Source organism: Hakea prostrata, chromosome 11 (assembly GCF_041222555.1).
Source record: "Hakea prostrata isolate BN-2017 chromosome 11, UWA_Hpros_2, whole genome shotgun sequence".
NCBI lineage: Eukaryota > Viridiplantae > Streptophyta > Magnoliopsida > Proteales > Proteaceae > Hakea > Hakea prostrata.
In genome coordinates, this window is record NC_142610.1 from 16,812,063 (window position 1) to 16,832,185 (window position 20,123).

The 20,123-nt window shown below is 37.4% G+C and overlaps 2 protein-coding genes and 1 pseudogene across 2 annotated transcripts; all 3 read left to right on the plus strand.

The window, feature by feature from the left end:
* The first annotated feature begins 4,450 nt into the window (after positions 1 to 4,450).
* Positions 4,451 to 7,925, plus strand: LOC149000442 (putative jasmonic acid carboxyl methyltransferase 2). Its single transcript, XM_089139166.1, has 4 exons — positions 4,451 to 4,525; positions 6,755 to 7,159; positions 7,242 to 7,496; positions 7,578 to 7,925. Exons 1-4 carry the CDS (start codon positions 4,451 to 4,453, stop codon positions 7,923 to 7,925), a joined length of 1,083 nt encoding a protein of 360 aa, XP_088995292.1.
* Positions 7,926 to 8,230: 305 nt separating this feature from the next.
* LOC149000443 (putative jasmonic acid carboxyl methyltransferase 2) lies at positions 8,231 to 9,575 on the plus strand. The gene is made up of 4 exons (XM_089140794.1): positions 8,231 to 8,370; positions 8,427 to 8,793; positions 8,876 to 9,130; positions 9,212 to 9,575. The coding sequence occupies exons 1-4, from the start codon at positions 8,258 to 8,260 to the stop codon at positions 9,569 to 9,571; spliced, it is 1,095 nt and encodes a 364-aa protein (XP_088996920.1). The 5' UTR covers positions 8,231 to 8,257; the 3' UTR covers positions 9,572 to 9,575.
* A 5,509-nt stretch (positions 9,576 to 15,084) lies between these two features.
* On the plus strand, positions 15,085 to 16,447 carry LOC149000444 (putative jasmonic acid carboxyl methyltransferase 2; annotated as a pseudogene).
* Positions 16,448 to 20,123: the final 3,676 nt, after the last annotated feature.

A 20,123-nucleotide genomic window follows, 5' to 3' on the forward strand; every position in this document is an offset into this window, starting at 1 on the left:
TGGCCTTGTCATTTCCTCCTTCGACTCTTCGGCTGCTTTCTTCAACCGGTCAACCTCAGAATTGGCCTTTGCCAAATTCTCTTCACAGAACGCCAGCAAAGAACCGCTACGACCAACTCGGTTCAAGACCTCCATATGCTGGTAGAAGCTCAATACGGCATTCCTAGGAAAGCAAGAAAATTATCAAAAATCCCAGAAGAGATTACAAAGCCAGTAGTAAAAACTCAAGAAAAATAATACCTCGTGGAAAGATGAACCAGATCGTCGTCTTGCAAGGTTTCAAAGGCCTGCTGATCGGCAGGCATAAGGCCGAGAGAGCTCCACTTGGCAGCCTTCTCGTGGTCCTGCGTGACTCGGTCTGTCACCACCAGTGACCATTGAGGGATGAAGATCTCCTCAGAATCTTTATTCTTTTTGGATTTTTTCAGGGCAGAAGCATCGACCGAGTCATGCTTCCTTTTGGTTCGGATGGGAGAGGGGGCTTCGACCTCTTCTACCATCGGTTTCTTCCCTCTCCCCGAAGCCTCAACCACTGGCTTAAAGTTTCTTGTACCCTTATAAGAAGGGTCGGGGGGAGGCATAGAGGTCCACTGTTCTGCAATCAATGCTCGAGGAGACCATTGCTCTGCAGTTAGAATGGCTTTGACAGCCTTCACCCGAAGGTTGTCTGGATTGATTCTTGGAGGCACTGCAAAGAAGAAAAAAAGTCAGAAAGTTGAAAAAGTTCGCAGTATATTCAAGAAAACAAAACGCGGCAATTAGAGCCCCTAGTATTGAAGAATGGAGTTGTATTCCATCTCATATCTATGTATCTCTTGATACCATGGAATTGACTTGATTTTCCTGACAGCAGCTCTGTCTTCTTTGGATAGTTGAGGGACACGGTTGCCCTTAGAGTATGAAGTGTATAGTTTCCAGGTGGTCGGGAAGTTAAGGTTTGATTGAGGCGCTCGGCAGAAGAAATACCGCTTGCGCCACCCTTTGTGATTGGAAGGGCAGGTTCCCCTGGCAAGAATGCTGCCTGACCAGTCAAGCTCAACTTTGTTGCGCTTGGAAAGAACAACCCAGCCAAGAGGATAGGAAAGAGAAAGAACATGAAAATGTACAAAAAGAGGAAGAGAAGGTGTGATGCCAAGTTCAAAACATAAACCCAAGAAGTCGACGATGAGATGCCAGCTATTGGGAAGAAGCTTGCCAGGACATATATCCCAGTGATTTAGAACAACAAAAAAGAAAGAATTAAAGAAAGGAAAGCGAACCCCGCTTTCCAAAGTATCTATGTACAGGGAAAATTCGCTAGGAAGGGTCGAATCAACCCTCTCATCAGAAACGGGGGCCCTAACATGGAATGAGGAAGGAAAGTCGAAGCGTTCGATGGCTAGCAGAAGGTTCTCCTCAGTAAAGGGGGAAGCAACAGAACCAGGTCCATCAGTGGACTTGATAGGTTGTTTAGACTGCCCAGAGGATTCGGCAGTCGCCCGTGGAATTTTGGATGGTCCAGACTCAGGAAGCGCAGAAGGAGCCTTATCACTTTCTTCTGCCCTTTTCTGTTGGCTAACTTCTTCAAAGTCACGCCAAATGGTAGTTAAGGTTTTCTGGTCACTATCCAATTGCTCAGGAGGGATTGAGGCAAAGGCCTCGTCACCAGAGTCGCCCTTACCAACACTAAGTTCAGGAGGAATTTCAGAAAAAAACCCTACCACTTTCCATTACAAAAGTCTGGTTGTGGTTTTTAACAAGAAAAAGAAACCTGGAGACGAAAGTAAAGATCGCTAAAGAGTCAGTAGACTTACTGAATCACTGAAGCAGAATGCTCGAGAGTGAGAAGATCGTTAGAGCGCGAAAAAGACGATGAGGTTTCAAAATTCCAGACAAGGAGAATGAAACCTACGAAGACAACAAACCGCTTTTAAGCACTCGCACGAGTGATCGAGGACGTGTATGATCGAGATGGACTCAACATCAACGATCGAGATTTAGAGACGGTTCGAAAGTTTGAACTCACGAATCAAAAACAGGCGTTCAGAAACCGTCATTTCGATTTCGTGAGCAACGATAGTTTCGGCTGCAGAGGACGCGTGGCGTCATCCCCACAAAAAGTGAAAATACTTACAATGCTCAAGGAAAAAGCGATACAGCCGCATTAAATGTGATACGACATTTAATGGGTCGGGGATTATGCAAAACTATTGTTCGACAGAGTACCAGTTAAAAACCAAGCCCTCGGGATCATCCGAACGCTTGGTCTGGGGGGCTCGTGATATGGAGAAAATATAACCGAACCTGGTTCAACCTTGGTTCGATCCCTGACCCCAGTCGGGACAAAAGGAATCGACTCGCTTCCGAGTGAGCCGGGTCCAGGAGATAGCTTGTTGAGGAAGAAAACTAACTCAGTCACAAGCACACCCTAATCTGCTATGATCGGAATGGACTAATCGTCAAGGAGACGAGTAGCAGCATTTGGCGGCTATCACTTATCGCTATTATATGGATAACTACCACATAACGATCGTATTATCAAAGGAGTCATCTACTAGTCCAACCTAGTAGGGATCTATCACTTAACGAATCTATCCGTTAAGATCTGACGACTATTTGAAGAAGGCTCAAATACATCCAACGAAGGAGATTCAAAGGTACACTCTATATAAGACATCACCTACTCACAAGGTAGGGAGACACATACAATCTGAATCGTATTCTCATTATTCATTCCTTAGCTTTGTGCTCAAGCAGAGCCATTTGTGATTAAGTTCATCAACTGACTTGGCCTTCGGAGGTGGACTCTCGATCCTAGCGGTCGGGCCACTTCTGACGTTTTTTTTTTTGCAGGTAATCCACAGGAGATCTAAGGGCTGAGCAGATTTTGGACGCATCAGCTTGATGTTGCAATCGAGCGAACCACAGATGAATGAAGTTGAGTCACACCTTGAGTGTTATCTTTAAGGCAATTGATGCACCCTACTACCAAGGGTTCTTCTCACCACCACCTCCAAGATAAAGTAACCTCCAACTAGAAGATGAGGCAGTTCTTCTACTCCCTTCAAGGAGCCAAAAGTTAGAGCACAACACTTAGACAAACTTAAAGGAAGAAACTTTTAAAATAAGTAACAAATAATACAAGTGTGAGGAGTGTCTCTATTACACACCACATGCAAGGAAAGGGTTCAGTTTATATAGACCCAAACCACACCTTACACCCCTTGAGATTCTTAAGGCAATGAATTGGGTAATTAAATCACAATGACTCACCTCATCACAAGGGGGAGAATCAATGGGCTTGTCCCTTCTCCACTAATGAGAATAAACCACCTAGACCTAACCTCCCCATTAAAATGGAGAATTAACTCTCATATTCACCTCTTTTGTATGAATTGGATTTAATCCATTCAGTAACCTTAACCGCACTCATGGTAATGACCATGAATGGTCATGAAGTTTAAATGAGAATTGAAGGTCAATACTTAGAATTTGAGTAAATTCCACCCTACAAGTAAGCCCATCTCATCACCATGATCAAGACCTTTAAGACCCATGATCAATGTCATGAAAAGCCTCATAACCAAGGTCATGAAGGGCCTCCTTTACCCATGGGTGCCTCATTACCACCCCTATCTCATGGGTCCCACGCACTAACAAAACAATTAAATAAAAAAAATGCAAAAACTAATTTTGAAACTTAATATAGATTTTAATAAAAAACCTAACAATCCCCCACAAGTTTTAAAATTACAAAAAAAGACACGTGTTATGACTATATTAGATAGTAAAGGACACATCACTGTAGATGTCTTCGGGACTTGAACCTATACTAGGTCTAATGAGTCGCGCTACAGAGTACGGGTAGAGTCGAACACCTTGAACCTTTCCTCATTAGCGTAGCTAACCGTCCCATCATCCATATCCTAAAGGTCGACTTTTGGAGCTACCCTTTATATAACACATTGGACTTTTGAACCGGCCATGTCCCTTATCTTGGATTCATGAATGTTTAGAGAACTCGCCTATAAGTTTTCATTGGCGGCGATCAAACCCCCTACATCCACTTAGGTTAGTCTCTGATGTGCACTACAACTAACATGCCCCACATTTGCCCTATTAGATAACATGTCCATAATTAAAATTTTGGAAAGAGACCACTCTTTGGTACTCTTATAGCTTACACAAGAATAAAAGCCAACTGGAATGTACATGCAAGTATCAGCCCAAAAAAGATTTCTATCAACTTCGTGTAGGTGATGTGATACTTTTCACTTGCTTCTATGTCTAGACATACGAACCATGCACAGGGGCAAACCTGTAGAGGGATATATATATATATATATATATATATATATATATATATATATATATATATATATATCGATTCCTTGCTTATATATACAAACACAGTTTACAGCTCCTACCATTTCCAAAGTTGATGCATAAGAATTATAAAACTTGAGAAGCCATGGAAGTTCAACAGGTTCTTCACATGAATCATGGGGATGGAGAAACCAGCTATGCTAGTAACTCAACAATTCAAGTACTCTCACTCGCTCTCTTTTTGCCTAAATTCTTCATTTTTAGTCTATTCAAAGAGTAAACATGATTTATTTTAGTCTTTTAGAAAATAATGATACCCAAGGCAAAATCAATTGTAATTCGAAGCATTTTCGAGTTATATTCCACCGAGTTATCTCAGTGTCTAAGTATAACAGATTTGAGTTGGTCATTAAGACCCAACACTTTTCTGGTGATCACGGAGATCATTGAGTCATAAAACGGCTGAATTCCTAGTGTTCCTCAATGATCTCCGAAGTAATGACTTCAAGACCATTTCCAAAAATAGTGATACCCAAGGCAAAATCAGTTGTAATTCGAAGCATATTCATGTTATATTCCACCGAGTTATCTCAATGTCTAAGTATATCAGATTTGAGTTGGTCATTAAGACCCAACACTTTTCTGGTGATCACGGAGATCATTGAGTCATAAAACGGATGAATTCCTAGTGTTCCTCAATGATCTCCGAAGTAATGACTTCAAGACCATTTTCAAAACCTTGCCCACCTTTTATGAACCCCTAAAGAAGAAGAAGAGTGAAAACTTGAGGCCATGTATGTTCTATTGCAGGGTTACCTGTTTTTTTATTTTATGAAAGGCTCTTTCCAAGAGGAGTACTAGACTTCTTTCATTCCTCTTACAACCTACATTGGCTTTCTTAGGTTTGAAACTTCATAAATAATTTATATTAAGTTTGATTTTTAATATCATTTTCTTTTTCAAACCATAATGCATGTATAATAGAGCTAGGTTCCTTCAACAATTGACATTAACAAGAGAAATATTTACTTGGCAAGGACAAGGACAAGTCTCCCTAGTGTAATCAAAACTTACTTTATTTTCTAACCTTTTTTATTGTCTAATGTATGCTACCTCTCTCCTACATCTTATGTTACTTATAAGCTAATTTGTCATTTACAATCAATTAATAAATGCTAACCTCAAGAAAATCACGTGTAAGAAAAATAATAGATACTAAAGTAACATGAACAAGTATAGTGTTAGTTATATCTATGTAGATATTCTTGTGTGTAAAGATCCTATTGGTAGAGCATGACTCACGTTAGCATTGTTTTCTTGATCTTGCTTTAGTGGTGTGTCAGACGTGTTAGTGCCTATAGTGACACCTTTGGATGCATGCAACATGGATTTAGTTAAATTCCGGCCAACCGTTCAAAACACTATATACACATTTAATCAACCCAAGTGACTCAAGACCAATTTTATTTTTTAAATGAACCAAACCATGTTTTCAGCGGTTAGGATTTAAACAAATCCACGTGGTGTGCATCTGATGGGGCACCATAGGCATCGCCACGTGAGATGCACCTTCTCTATCTCTTTCCTCACTTATCCATTGTGGAAATACTATTTTATAAGAGAGAAGAGAGAGAAAGAGAGACATAATAGAATACTAACACGGATGGTGCCGAATTCCCTGGGTTTCCTATCAAGATGTGTATATGACCTACACGGAATGACTAATGGAAGTGCAGGTATAGATATCGAGAGAAAGCCAATATGGATAGCATGTTATCCTTCAACCTCATTTTATATTTCTTATGAAAGGAAAAAAGGAAGGTAATCTTCCAATTGAGACTTAATTAATAATTGTGCACGTTTACGAGTTTATCAGTTAGATAAAATGTGATGCCAAAAACTTAGAATTGTTTAATTATAAATTCTTATTAGGGGAAGCAGCTTTAGGTCAACTATATATCAAAATCTATACTCGCACATTTAAAACAAATTTTATATACTTCTAATTATAATAAATTTTTAAAACCTACAATTCCTTTTTTAAATTCCTGTGGTTTAGTGCCCAAGAAAAAAAAATTTTCATTTTATAATCTTTGGTTGTACTAGTCCATCCCAAAATTTTTAAAACCTACAATTCCTTTTTAAATTCCTGTGGTTCACTGCCCAAGAAAAATTTTCATTTTGTAATCTTTGGTTGTAACAATCCATCCACATATATACAAGCATGATTTACATTTGCAAACACACTAGATGCAAAATAGATGCCCAGAAATCTTAAGCCGAGAGAAGCTAGCCATGGAAGTTCAACAAGTTCTTCACATGAATGGTTGGGATGGAGAAACTGGCTATGATAGCGACTCCCAACTTCAGACTCTCTCTCTCTCTCTCTAATACTTTCATTTTTATTCTATTCAAGCAACTAAGCATGAACTTTGTTTTTTTCTTTCAGAAACTAGCGATAACCAAGGCAAAGCCATTGGTAATTCAAAGCATTTCAGATTTGTATTCCACCAAGTTATCTCAATGTCTAAGGATAGCAGATTTGGGCTGCTCATCGGGACCTAACACCTTACAAGTGATCACTTTAATCATTGAAGCAATCTATGAAACATGTCATCAGTTGAATTGTAAAACACCGGAATTCCTAGCGTTCCTTAATGATCTTCCAAGTAATGACTTCAACACCATTTTCAGAACCTTGCCAACCTTCTATGATCAGCTAAAGAAGGATTTTGGTGAAAATTTTGGGCCAGTTTCTATCACAGGATTACCCGGTTCTTTCTATGAGAGGCTCTTTCCAAGCAGTACTATAGACTTCTTTCATTCCTCTTACAGCCTTCATTGGCTCTCTCAGGTTTGAAACCTAATTGATACATATCATGCACGCTTGTGTGTTTTAGTATATTTTTTCTAACCATGTGTAATGAAAACTATAGGTTCCTCCAGCAGTTGGAAGTAACAATAAGGGGAATATTTACTTGGCAAAGACAAGCCCTCCTAGTGTGCTGAAAGCTTACCTGGTGCAATTTCAAAAGGATTTCTCCTTATTTCTTAGCTTGCGCTCTAAGGAAATAACACCGGGAGGAAGAATGGTTTTGACATTTCTTGGCAGGAAAAGTGAAGATCCTTTTAGCAAAGAGAGTTGCTTTTTGGACCTGTTATCTAATTCACTAAATGACTTGGTCTTCGAGGTATACATGCTTAATTAATGACTGCGTTCAATTTTCTTCTTAGTATTTAAAATTATTACAAGTTTTCTTAACTTGTTTTAGGGTCTCATTGAGGAAGCCAAAGTGGATTCTTTCAATTTGCCGTTCTATATGCCTTCTAGCAAAGAATTAGAAAGTATAGTTTGTGCAAAAGAATCCTTTTATCTTGATCACTTAGAAATATTTGATACCAATTGGGACGCAAGTGATAATGATGACAATGAGTTTATGTTGGATACCTTTATAAGAGGGCAGAAGGTGGCGAAGATTATAAGAGCTGTTTTCGAATCCATGCTTGCTGACCACTTTGGAGACTCTATCATTAGTACCTTATTCAGCAGGTACATGGTGCATGTCAGCAAGCACATCTTAAAGGAAGAGGGTAAGAGTGTAAATTTTTTATTTCCTTGAGAGCAAAGTGATGTTTTAGGACCCTGAGGAGTGTAAAAATGTTAATGTTGGTCATCTCCTCAAGTAATAAGTAGGCGCACTTTGGTTATTTCCTCAATAAATGTTATTGTGATTGTTGGCCGGAGGAGCGGTCATTAATGGTGCACGTTTTAATATATGTATCTGATTAGTATTCTACACCATTGTTGTACTCGCACATTTAAAACAAATTTTATATTGCATTTTATAATCTATAATTGTATCAATCCTTGCCTATATATACAAAGATGATTTACATGTGTAACACATTGAATGCAAAATAGATGCTTAGGAATCTTAAGCGAAGAGAAGCCATGGAAGTTCAGCAAGTTCTTCACATGAATGGTGGGGATGGAGAAATTAGCTATGCCAGTAACTCCCAACTTCAAGTTCTCTCTCTCTCTCTCTCTCTCTCTCTCTCTCTCTCCTCTCTCTCTCTCTCTCTCTCTCTAATACTTCTATTTTTATTCCATTCAAGCAACTAAGCATTTCAGATTTGTATTCCACCAAGTTATCTCAATGTCTAAGGATAGCAGATTTGGGCTGCTCATCGGGACCTAACACCTTACAAGTGATCACTTTAATCGTTGAAGCGATCTATGAAACATGTCATCGGTTGAATTGTAAAACACCGGAATTCCTAGCGTTCCTTAATGATCTTCCAAGTAATGACTTCAACACCATTTTCAGAACCTTGCCAACCTTCTATGATCAGCTAAAGAAGGATTTTGGTGAAAATTTTGGGCCAGTTTCTATCACAGGATTACCCGGTTCTTTCTATGAGAGGCTCTTTCCAAGCAGTACTATAGACTTCTTTCATTCCTCTTACAGCCTTCATTGGCTCTCTCAGGTTTGAAACCTAATTGATACATGTCATGCACGCTTGTGTGTTTTAGTATATTTTTTCTAACCATGTGTAATGAAAACTATAGGTTCCTCCAGCAGTTGGAAGTAACAATAAGGGGAATATTTACTTGGCAAAGACAAGCCCTCCTAGTGTGCTGAAAGCTTACCTGGTGCAATTTCAAAAGGATTTCTCCTTATTTCTTAGCTTGCGCTCTAAGGAAATAACACCGGGAGGAAGAATGGTTTTGACATTTCTTGGCAGGAAAAGTGAAGATCCTTTTGGCAAAGAGAGTTGCTTTTTGGACCTGTTATCTAATTCACTAAATGACTTGGTCTTCGAGGTATACATGCTTAATTAATGACTGCGTACAATTTTCTTCTTAGTATTTAAAATTATTACAAGTTTTCTTATCTTGTTTTAGGGTCTCATTGAGGAAGCCAAAGTGTATTCTTTCAATTTGCCGTTCTATATGCCTTCTAGCAAAGAATTAGAAAGTATAGTTTGTGCAGAAGGATCCTTTTATCTTGATCACTTAGAAATATTTGATACCAATTGGGACGCAAGTGATAATGATGACAATGAGTTTATGCGTGATACCTTTATAAGAGGGCAGAAGGTGGCGAAGATTATAAGAGCTGTTTTTGAATCCATGCTTGCTGACCACTTTGGAGACTCTATCATTAGTACCTTATTTAGCAGGTACATGGTGTATGTCAGCAAGCACATCTTAAAGGAAGAGAATAAGTTTGTTAATTTTGTTATTTCCTTGAGAGCAAAGTGATTTTTTAGGACCCTGAGGAGTGTACGTAAAAATATTAATGTTGGTCATCTCCTCAAGTAATAAGTAGATGCACTTTGTGGTTATTTCCTCAATAAATGTTATTGTGATTGTTGGCTAGAGCGGTCATTAATGGTGCATGTCTAATTAGTACTCTACACCATCGTTGGAAAATTAAGTTTTCACTCAATGGCATTTCTTTTTAAGCCTAATGTGTTGAGCTAAGTCTCTTTCTTCTTCTTCTTCTTCTTCTTCTTCTTCTTCTTCTTCTTCTTCTTCTTCTTCTTCTTTTTTTTCCATCATATTCTATAATCTCAATCTCTAGACGAAAAGGGAAAGGTAAAGTTGTGGTGGTTTCATATTGTGAAGGAAAAAAGAAATTAACATTGAAGTAACATACAAAAGTTCTAAGGTCTATTTAATTATAGATCTAAATTGTGGTTTATCAATACTATATGGCCTGATAAAAGTATAAAGAAAACTAAAATCAGTAAAAGTCAAACTGGGGAAAACCATCATTTAATCAGTCTGGTTTGTGAAGGGCCATCCCTGATTAGATTCTCAAAGTCAAACTGGTGAAAACCATCATATTGAACAAGGCACTAAAACGCCAAAAATCATATATAACCACACTTGATATCTAAATCCTCGAACCAAAAAATGGGTTAGATGCTAGAATTTCAAAAGAGATAAGAGAGATGCTTCAGGGTTAACTTATTGAAAGGGTATCACTTAAATTGGTATTCTATTGGTGTATTCACATTTTCTACAATTTGCAATCTTACAATTCCCTACAATCACTCATTAGGATTGTGACGCGTAGCGATAACTTGTCCAATGATCGCAATTAAAACTCATATTAAGAAAAAACTAACCTTCTCTTACAATGAAGAAATATATCCGCCGCTATTCTCTCTTCCCACAATGTCATTCCTTCTCCTTCTTCAATTTAACCATTGCATTCTTATACATCTTCTTTCTTCAATACATTCATTAATAATGTGAATGACCTCGTTTTAAGTGTTAAAAATGGAGTTAAAAATGGAGTTCAAAAAGGATTCACAGTGGATCCTCTTCCCTCCCAATGTGATTACTCACTTTGTAAGAAGAAGAGGAAAAATAAATAAATAAATAAATAGAGGAAAAATGCTAGTTTTTTTTATTAAAAATCTATATTAAGTTTCAAAATTAGCTTTTGCATTTCTTTTATTTAATTATTTTGTTAGTGTGTGGGACCCATGAGGTAAGGGTGGTAATGAGGCACCATGAATAAAGGAGGCCCTTCATGACCTTGGTTATGAGGCTCTTCATGACATTGGTCATGGGTCTTAATGGTCTTGATCATGGTGGTATGGTGGGGTTACTTGAAGGGTGGAATTTACTTCAATTCTAACTCTTTACCATCAATTCTCAATTTAACTTCATGACCATTCATAGCCATTACGGTGAGTGGGGTTGAGGTTATTGAATGGATTAAATCCAATTCATTGCCTTAAGAATCCTAAGGGGTGTAAGGTGAGGTTTGGGCTTATATAAACCCAACCTTTCCTTGCATATGGTGTGTGCAATTGTGACACTCCTCACACTTAGCATAATTTGTGTTACAAAGTTAATTTCTTTCTTTGAATTTATCTAAGTGTTGTGCTCTAGCTTTTGGCTCCTTGAATGGACTAGAAGAACCACCTTATCTTCTAGTTGGAGGTTGCTTTATCTTGGAGGTGGTGGTGCGAAGAACCCTTGGTAGTAGGGTGCATCAATTACCTTAAAGACAGCACTCAAGGTGTGACTCAACCTCATTGATCGGTGGTTCGTTCGGTTGCAACTTCAAGCTCTCCGGATTAGCTAAGGATCTTCATCTCTCAATTGTATTGCAATTTTATTTTTGTGTGTTTGAAGAATTTGTAATACAATTACCCCAACAAAAAAATAAATAAATAAATAAAGGAAAAATGTTAAGGATAAGCCTCTGAATTCAAATCCACCATAACTAACTCTATCCTCGATTGGTCTTATCTCCTACCGATCAAGAGGAGTTTCAGTTATGATTACAGTATCAATAAATTGTAGAGTTTTATTGTAAACAAGTTGTAATTCAAATTCAAATATTTGAATTGTAATTCAAATAATATCAATATACATCTCTCACTCACAAATTTGAGTTTGTAATTCAAATAATATTAATATATATCTCCTACTTTTGAATTTGAGTGTGGAAAAGTTCTCTCTCAAACGAAATTCTAACTTGGTGTCAGTTTTTCAGCCTCTAACCACTGTCCACACAATCCTCAAGACCTTCTCTTCTCTCCACAATCTCACTATGGGCCCCACTATATTTTTGTGGTTGGGAAGCTGTCTCTGTGCTCCCCCAACGGGGAGATGATCCCGACTCTCTCCGACATGAGACCCACTAAATTCTTATTTTTTCAGCATGGAATGAGAGATTTGCAGTATGGCCCGTGCCTTCTCTTCTCTGTTGCAGGTCACAATCGATTTGATTTTCTCAGAATCTGAAAATGGAGCGAGTGAGTGAGAGAGGAATGAAAATTATAAATAAATTCTTATTAAACTGTTTGGTTTTTTAAATGCAAATTTAATTGAGTGCTTAATAGAATCTAATTTGGTGTATGGTGACTAGATTAGGTTTGTAAAATAGAATAAAGGGCTTAATTAAATACGTGTCATCGATTTTGAATTTTTGTTATATTAATTAAGTACTTAATATTTGGTATCACAACTGACATCACGTCAATCACATTCGTATTCGTGTAGTTAAAACAAAAGAAGAAAAGACTAGACGGTGAAAGAAAAAATGAAAGAAAATAAAATAATAGAAAAAACATGGCTGACATTTTTCAAGGACTTGTCGTTCATGTGATCCATGCCAGGCTCTCCATACAAATCTATCCAAAACCATACGGAGATTTAAAATAAATTTGAGAGGTCCCATTGACTTGATGAAGAGGTTATCGAAGGGGAATGTGAAAATTTCAGAAATGAAAAGGACTAATGGGTTTGGGGCCTTTGGGAACTAGGGTTGGTTTTTATGAGTTACAAGGGAAGGAGACTCTAGCCCATGTCCAGTTATTGAGCTGTAACAGCATTGGATTGGGCTGGGTTTTTCAAAACTCTATATACCTTTAGCTAGGCCTAGGTCTGACCTACCAAATAAGGTCAAAATAATCTAATCTTGACCTATACCACTCTAAGTCAGGCTTGGCCAATCCAGATTGGCCACTTGTCTTGGGAAGGGAGAAGAGAAATACATCGGCTAGGCTAGGAAAAAAGGAAAAAGAAAGGATCTCAAGAAGAAGATCTCCGGCTAATTGGGATCTGCAGAGGATTCTGCTTCTCTTACATTTTTCTACCACATTTTGGAAGAAAACTCATTTATGGTCCACTTTATCAGTACTTAGAGGTGGATATCTCCCTCTTAATTGTAAGTGGAGGGTGAAGGGAGCATAAGGTAGAGGATCGAGACTCAGCGTGGACCATGCTAGTTTCGTTGATGTCAGACAAAGAAGTTTATCTTTAGGCAACGTGTGTGGCTCAAGCAAGGACGGCGTTAGGTCGATATCAACACTGGTCTTCTTAAAGGTGCTTTGTTAAATCTAAAACAACGTAGGAAGTTGGGTGTACATTGCATTCTATCATATGGGTATTTTTGGCAATTCATTGTATTTCTCTTTATATAAGTACTTGTATTCTTACATTACATAATACAAGTTAGATTCATCACATGGAGGTGCACATAATTATAGTAGTTTGTAATCTTATTAGGAAGGAGTTCCATTCCAGCCACCTCTAAATGGTTAAGGTATTAACTATGTGAGGGTTAGGTTTTTTGGTTTCCGTATTGTCATTAAAAACCCAAATGCTAAGTAAATGAGAAGTCTTGTGAGGTGGAGAGAGGGTTTCTTAAGAAAATCTCTTGTTCTTTTTGATGAAACTTCTTACAACTCTATGCTTGATCTACAGATTATTTCAAACCTAAATTAGCAGGATCTAACTTCTTGTTAATGGAACTCCTTCCCTAAGAAACACACAAAAATAGGAGTGGACCTCACCTCTCTAACATTGTGTACCCACCTAACTTCCTCCCAACCACATGGAAGCATAAGGCAGTAAGTAAGAGAGTCCTTATGAGTTATGACTACAGCCAATAACCATGTAGAGAATAGAGATGGAAATTCAAGGCTCAACATCCATAACCATACGGAAGATGGAGGAGGACACAAGGTTTAGTTATATGTGTTAGCACAATAAAAAGCTATGGCTTAAGTCTTACAGAGAATGTAACATCAAGAGCTTATTGTCTAATTCTAAGTTCTCTTCAGGCTTATGATATTGTTGACAATGACTACAAGTTGAAAAGTGGAACTAATATGAGCTCATCAGTTAGGAAGAAATGATTTCAAAATTTGGTGACAATCTATTTTCTGGTTAGGCCCTAACTTAGGGATCAAATAAATATTTTGTATTTTATATTTATGAAAGCTAAAGAAATTGGAGTGAATGTAACATCAAGAGCTTATTATCCAATTCTAAGTTCTCTTCAAGCTTATGATATTGTTGACAATGACTACGAGTTGAAAAGAAGGAACTCAATGAAGTGGAGTTGTGGAACTAATATGAGCTCATCAGTTAGGAAGAAATGATTTCAAAATCTGAAAAGGTGACAGTCTATTTTCTGGTCAGACACTAACTTAGGGATCAAATAAATATTTTTGGATTCTATATTTACGGAAGCTAAAGAAATTTAAGAGAATGTAACGTCAAGAGCTTATTGCGCCAAATTCTAAGTTCTCTTCAGGCTTGTGATGTTGTTGACAATGACTAGCTATGAGAAGAAAGGAACTACTAATATGAGTTCTAAGTTAGGAAGAAATGATTTCAAAAGTTGAAAAGGTATCGGTCTATTTTCTTGTCAGGCACTACCTTGTCTATCTCTTTCCTCACTTAACCATTGTGGAAATACTACTTTATAAGAGAGGAGAGAGAGAGATAATAAACTACTAACACTGATGGTGCTGAATTCCCTGGGTTTCCTATAAAGATGTGTATATGAACCTACACAGAATGACTAATGGAAGAGCATGTATAGACATCGAGAGCACGCCAAGCCAATAATTGTATATTTCTTATGAAAGGAAAAAAGGAAGGTTATCTTCCAATTGAGACTTAATCAATAATTGTGCATATTTTACGAGTATATCAGTTGGATAAAGTGTGATGCCAAAAACTTAGAATTGTTTAATTTTATATTCTTATTAGGGGGAAGCAACTTTAGGTCAACTATATATATCAAAATCTATACTCGCACATTTAAAACTAATTTATATACTGCTGATTATAATAAATTTTTTAAAACCTAAAATTCCTTTTTTAAATTCTTGTGGTTCACGTCATGGCCTGAAGAAATAGTTTCATTTTATAATCTGTGGTTGTAGCAATCTATCCCCATATATACAAGCATGATTTCCATTTGCAAACACACTAGACGCAAAATAGATGTCCAGGAATTTTAAGCCGAGAGAAGCCATGGATGTTCAACAAGTTCTTCACATGAATGGTGGGGATGGAGAAACTAGCTATGTCAGTAACTCCCAATTTCAGGTACTCTCTCTCTCTCTCTCTCAATCCTTTCATTTTTATTCCATTCGAGCAACTAAGAATGAACTTTGTTTTTCTTTCTTTCAGAAACTAGTGATAACCAGGGCAAAACCACTAATAATTCGAAGCATTTCAGATTTGTATTCCACCAAGTTATCTCAATGTCTAAGGATAGCAGATTTGGGCTGCTCATCAGGACCTAACACCTAACATGTGATCACTTTAATCATTGAAGCGATCTATGAAACATGTCATCAGTTGAATTGTAAAACACCAGAATTCCTAGTGTTCCTCAATGATCTTCCTAGTAATGACTTCAACACCATTTTCAAAACCTTGCCAACCTTCTATGATCAGCTAAAGAAGGATTTTGGTGAAAATTTCGGGCCTGTTTCAATCACAGGATTACCTGGTTCTTTCTATGAGAGGCTCTTTCCAAGCAGTACTATAGACTTCTTTCATTCTTCTTACAGCCTTCACTGGCTCTCTCAGGTTTGAAACCTAAATGATACATCTCATGCACGCTCATGTGTTTTCGTATATATTTTCTAACCATGTGTAATGAAAACTATAGGTTCCTCCAGCAGTTGGAAGTAACAATAAGGGGAATATCTACTTAGCAAAGACAAGCCCTCCTAGTGTGCTGAAAGCTTACCTGGTGCAATTTCAAAAGGATTTTTCCTTGTTTCTTAGCTTGCGCTCGAAGGAAATAACATCGGAAGGAAGAATGGTTTTGACATTTCTTGGCAGGAGAAGTGAAGATCCTTTTGGCAAAGAGAGCTGCCATTTGGACCTGTTATCTAATTCACTAAATGACTTGGTCTTCGAGGTATAAATGCTTAATTAATGACTGCATACAATTTTCCTATTAGTATTTAAAATTATTACAAGTTTTCTTATCTTGTTTTAGGGTCTCATTGAGGAAGCCAAAGTGGATTCTTTCAATTTGCCGTGCTATATGCCTTCTAGCAAAGAATTAGAGAGTATAGTTTGTGCAGAAGGATCCTTTTATCTTGATCACTTAGAAATATTTGATACCAATTGGGACACAAGTGATAATGTTGACAATGAGTTTATGTTAGATACCTTATAAGAGGGCAGAAGATGGCGAAGAATGTAAGAGCTGTTTTCGAATCCATGTTTGCTGACCACTTTGGAGACTCTATCATTTGTACCTTATTCAGCAGGTACATGGTGTATGTCAGCAAGCACTTCTTAAAGGAAGAGGGTAAGTATGTAAATTTTGTTATTTCCTTGAGAGCAAAGTGATGTTGTAGGACCTTGAGGAGTGTATAAATGTTAATGTAGGTCATCTCCTCAAGTAATAAGTAGGCGCACTTTGGTTATTTCCTCAATAAATGTTATTGTGATTGTTGGCCGGAGGAGCGGTCATTAATGGTGCATGTCTTAATATATGTATCTGATTAGTACTCTGCACTATCGTTGTAAAATTAAGTTTTCACTCAACGACATTTCTTTTTCAAGACTAATGTGTCAAGCTAAGTCTCTTTTTTTTTTTTTTTTTTTCCTTCTCTTTTTTGTACATTCTTATTTTCATCATATTCTATAATCTCAATCTCTAGACGAAAAGGGATATATAAAGTTGTGGTTGTCTCATATTTCGATGGAAAAAATAAATTAACATTGAAGTAACATACAAAAGTTCTAAGGTCTATTTAATTATAGACCTAAATTGTGGTTTATCAATACTATACGGCCTGATTAAAGTATAAAGAAAACTTGAATCAATGAATCTCACATGGCTCAGATGAAAGTACCAACATGGACATGGTAGGATCTCGTCTTGTCACCTGTTAAACCATGGGAGTCTTCATGATCCCTAATCAGGTCTCAATTTGTTTTTATCCAACTTGGAAGAGCCACCTAAATCAAAGGACCTATTTGATAACCTACCAGGTGTTTCTGGTTTCCTAAAGTAAAACACCTTTTTATAGATGTTTGATAAAATTTGTTTCTAGAAGCAAAAATATTATTGACAAGTTTTAGTGGAGTTCTCATGTTTAAAATGCGAATTTCTATAATACCCCTCTCTAAAATTGTTTCAATCCTCCTAACACCAGGCTCATTAGTTTGCCTCAATACCATGTCATTTGGATAGCTATTTACATGGTGCCTTGCAAACTTGGATGAGCCAACCTGGAGATCATATACATATGGCTTTTCAACTCAAAGTCCTGATGTTTCTTAAAAATGGTTAGTATATAGAAATCGACATCAAACCCTAGTGGTGCTTGTTAGACCTTCTAGAGTTTTCCTCAAAACACTAATCAATAATAATATCATGCAAGAACTAGAATACGATATATATTAAGTTTAGAAAGTATTGGGCATACTTTACACCAGACGTATATTGAAGAAGATTAATGCAAACCTTGAATGCCAAACCTGCAGAGTGACGAAGCCTTCTCCAATCTCCTCGTCTTTACTGTACCTCTTTCTTGTGGAGAGAGAAGAGAACAAAAGAACTTGAGAGATTGGAGGGACAATCATAGCTATTTATAATAGCAATCCCAAACCCTAGTCCACTTTCACAATGGACCGGTTAGGTCCATCTCAAACCTAATGGCAGTGCATCGGTCCGATGTGTTGAGACCCCCATCAATTATTAACCCCAGTAATTGATCCAAGCCCATATATTGTCTAGGATAAACCTAATAATCTTCCTAAATGATTGTGTTGTAAATGTCATTGAACATATCCAAGTAGCCAGGGGTGGACCTACTAAGGGGCCGAGGGGCCATGCCCCCCCCCCGGATTTTTCAAAATTTTGCTTAAATTTTGGATTTTTTATATTAATGTTCTTCATTTTTCCACTTTTTTCTCTTGTCACATGTGAAATGTCACTATTTGCTCCCCCCAAATATTGAGAACAACTTTAAATGTAAAACAACCCAAGGACCGATAAATCTCATGGGGTAAGAATATTGACCCAACTTGCTCATTATGCCAATCGGTAGGAGAATCGCATGCTCATATCTTCTTCTCCTGTCCTTTCTCTTTTGGTGTTTGGAGCCATCTCATGATCCTTCATGGGCTCAAGGATCCAGGTCCTCTCTCGTGGGCAGACGCCTTGCAATGGTGCATTGAGCATTTCAGGGGATCCGATAGCTTGAATGATGTGAGACGATTCAGCTTTGTTACCATGATTTACTTTTTGTGGCAGGAAAGGAATAATCGTACCTTTCAGAAGGGCTCTCGGAGTGACCTTGACATCTTTTACTTAGTGGCTAAGATGACCCGATTACAGTTTCAATTTGCAAAGCTAGTGGTGGAGGATTGCCCGAGACAGAGACAATTCTTCTCTAGTTGGGGTATTTCGGTTTCTTTTACTCAGGTTAAGAGTTCTGTTCATTATTGGTTACCGCCGCCATGGGGTTGGATCCTGATCAACTGTGACGGTTCTCTCCGGGGACATATTGGAGGGTATGGTGCTATGGCTCGAAATTGCAGAGGTGATGTTATTTTTGCTTGTTCAGGTGGATGTGCTAATGTGGGTGTTTTTCATGCTGAGATGCTTGCAATTCGGTGTGGCTTGCAATTTGCGCAGCAATACGGCTGCAATAAGGTTTTGGTGCATTCAGACTCCGAAGTGGCAATTAGGACTTTACTGGGTACTTACCGCCCAAATTGGGGGATACTACACATTGTTGACGATATTCTTCACTTGAGATCCTTGTTTCAGGAGTATATTTTGGTGCATGGTATTAGGGAGACTAATAGGTGCGCGGATTTTTTAGCCGGATTGGCAACGTCGGACCAAGAAATTTTGTTGGATCCTCTCTCTTTGCCTGCTCAGCTCTCTCAATATGTTGTAAAAGAGCGACAGGGTCGTAGGTTCTTTAGAACCTAATCCTGTATTAGTGTTTGTATTTTATTTATTTCTATTAATATAAAGTCTCATTTTCTCCAAAAAAAACTTTAAATGTAAAACAATGGGTATAAAAGTCATCTCTAGTTAAAAACTCCCTCCTCAATTCTCTCTCACATCTTTTCTTCCTATTTATTCTCATCTCGTTCTATAAACGTGGATTAAAGGAAATTTTTGAAAAAAAAATCTTATTAGATATTCAAAATGTCATTTATAATTAGAAACTAACTCCTCAATTCCTATATTATCTCATATCTCATATCTCCTCTGTCCTCTCTCCTCTCTCCTTTTTTTTTCCTATTTATTCTCTTATTTTTATTTCTTCCTATTTATTCTTCCCTTTTTATAATCGTGGGTTAACGAAAATTTGGGAAAAAAACTTCCCCACAATTAGCTACTCTTTTTATTTCTTAATTTATTTATTGTTTTTTTTAATTTTTTTAATTTTAATTTATATTCTTTGTTTCTTTATTTTTCTACAATTTTTGCTATTTGATTTTATATTATAAATAAAATGTCTATAGTTAGTAAGGTAACTAAGTACCATTGGTTGCATTTCTTACCTTAAAATTATTTTTTGGTTTGCATTTGACATTTTAGGGTTGAAGCCGGGTTTTTTTTTTTTTTTTTTTTTTTTTTTTTGTTGTTGTTGTTGTTGTTGTTGTTGTTGTTGTTGTTGTTGTTGTACTGATGCTTTAATTTATCTACATCTTGTTGAAAAAAAACTATCACTATCAAATATGTGTGGGCCCCACAAAATATATGTGAGTTTATTCCTTAATATAATAAAATAATTCATACGTGGTACCCTCAATGGGTCTTAAGGACCCATACAATATGTGTAGCAAAAAACCATTGGTGTTTTCCCAATATGGACTTCCATTCTTCGCCCCCCCCCCCCCCCCCCAATATTGAATCCTGGTTCCACCCCTGCAAGTAGCTATATTCATCTGGGTCTATAAAAATTCCATGATTTTCACACTATAGTTGTATACCACAGTAATCCGGTGAGCATGAGTCATCTTATACGTGGATCCAAAAGAACTTACACCACAA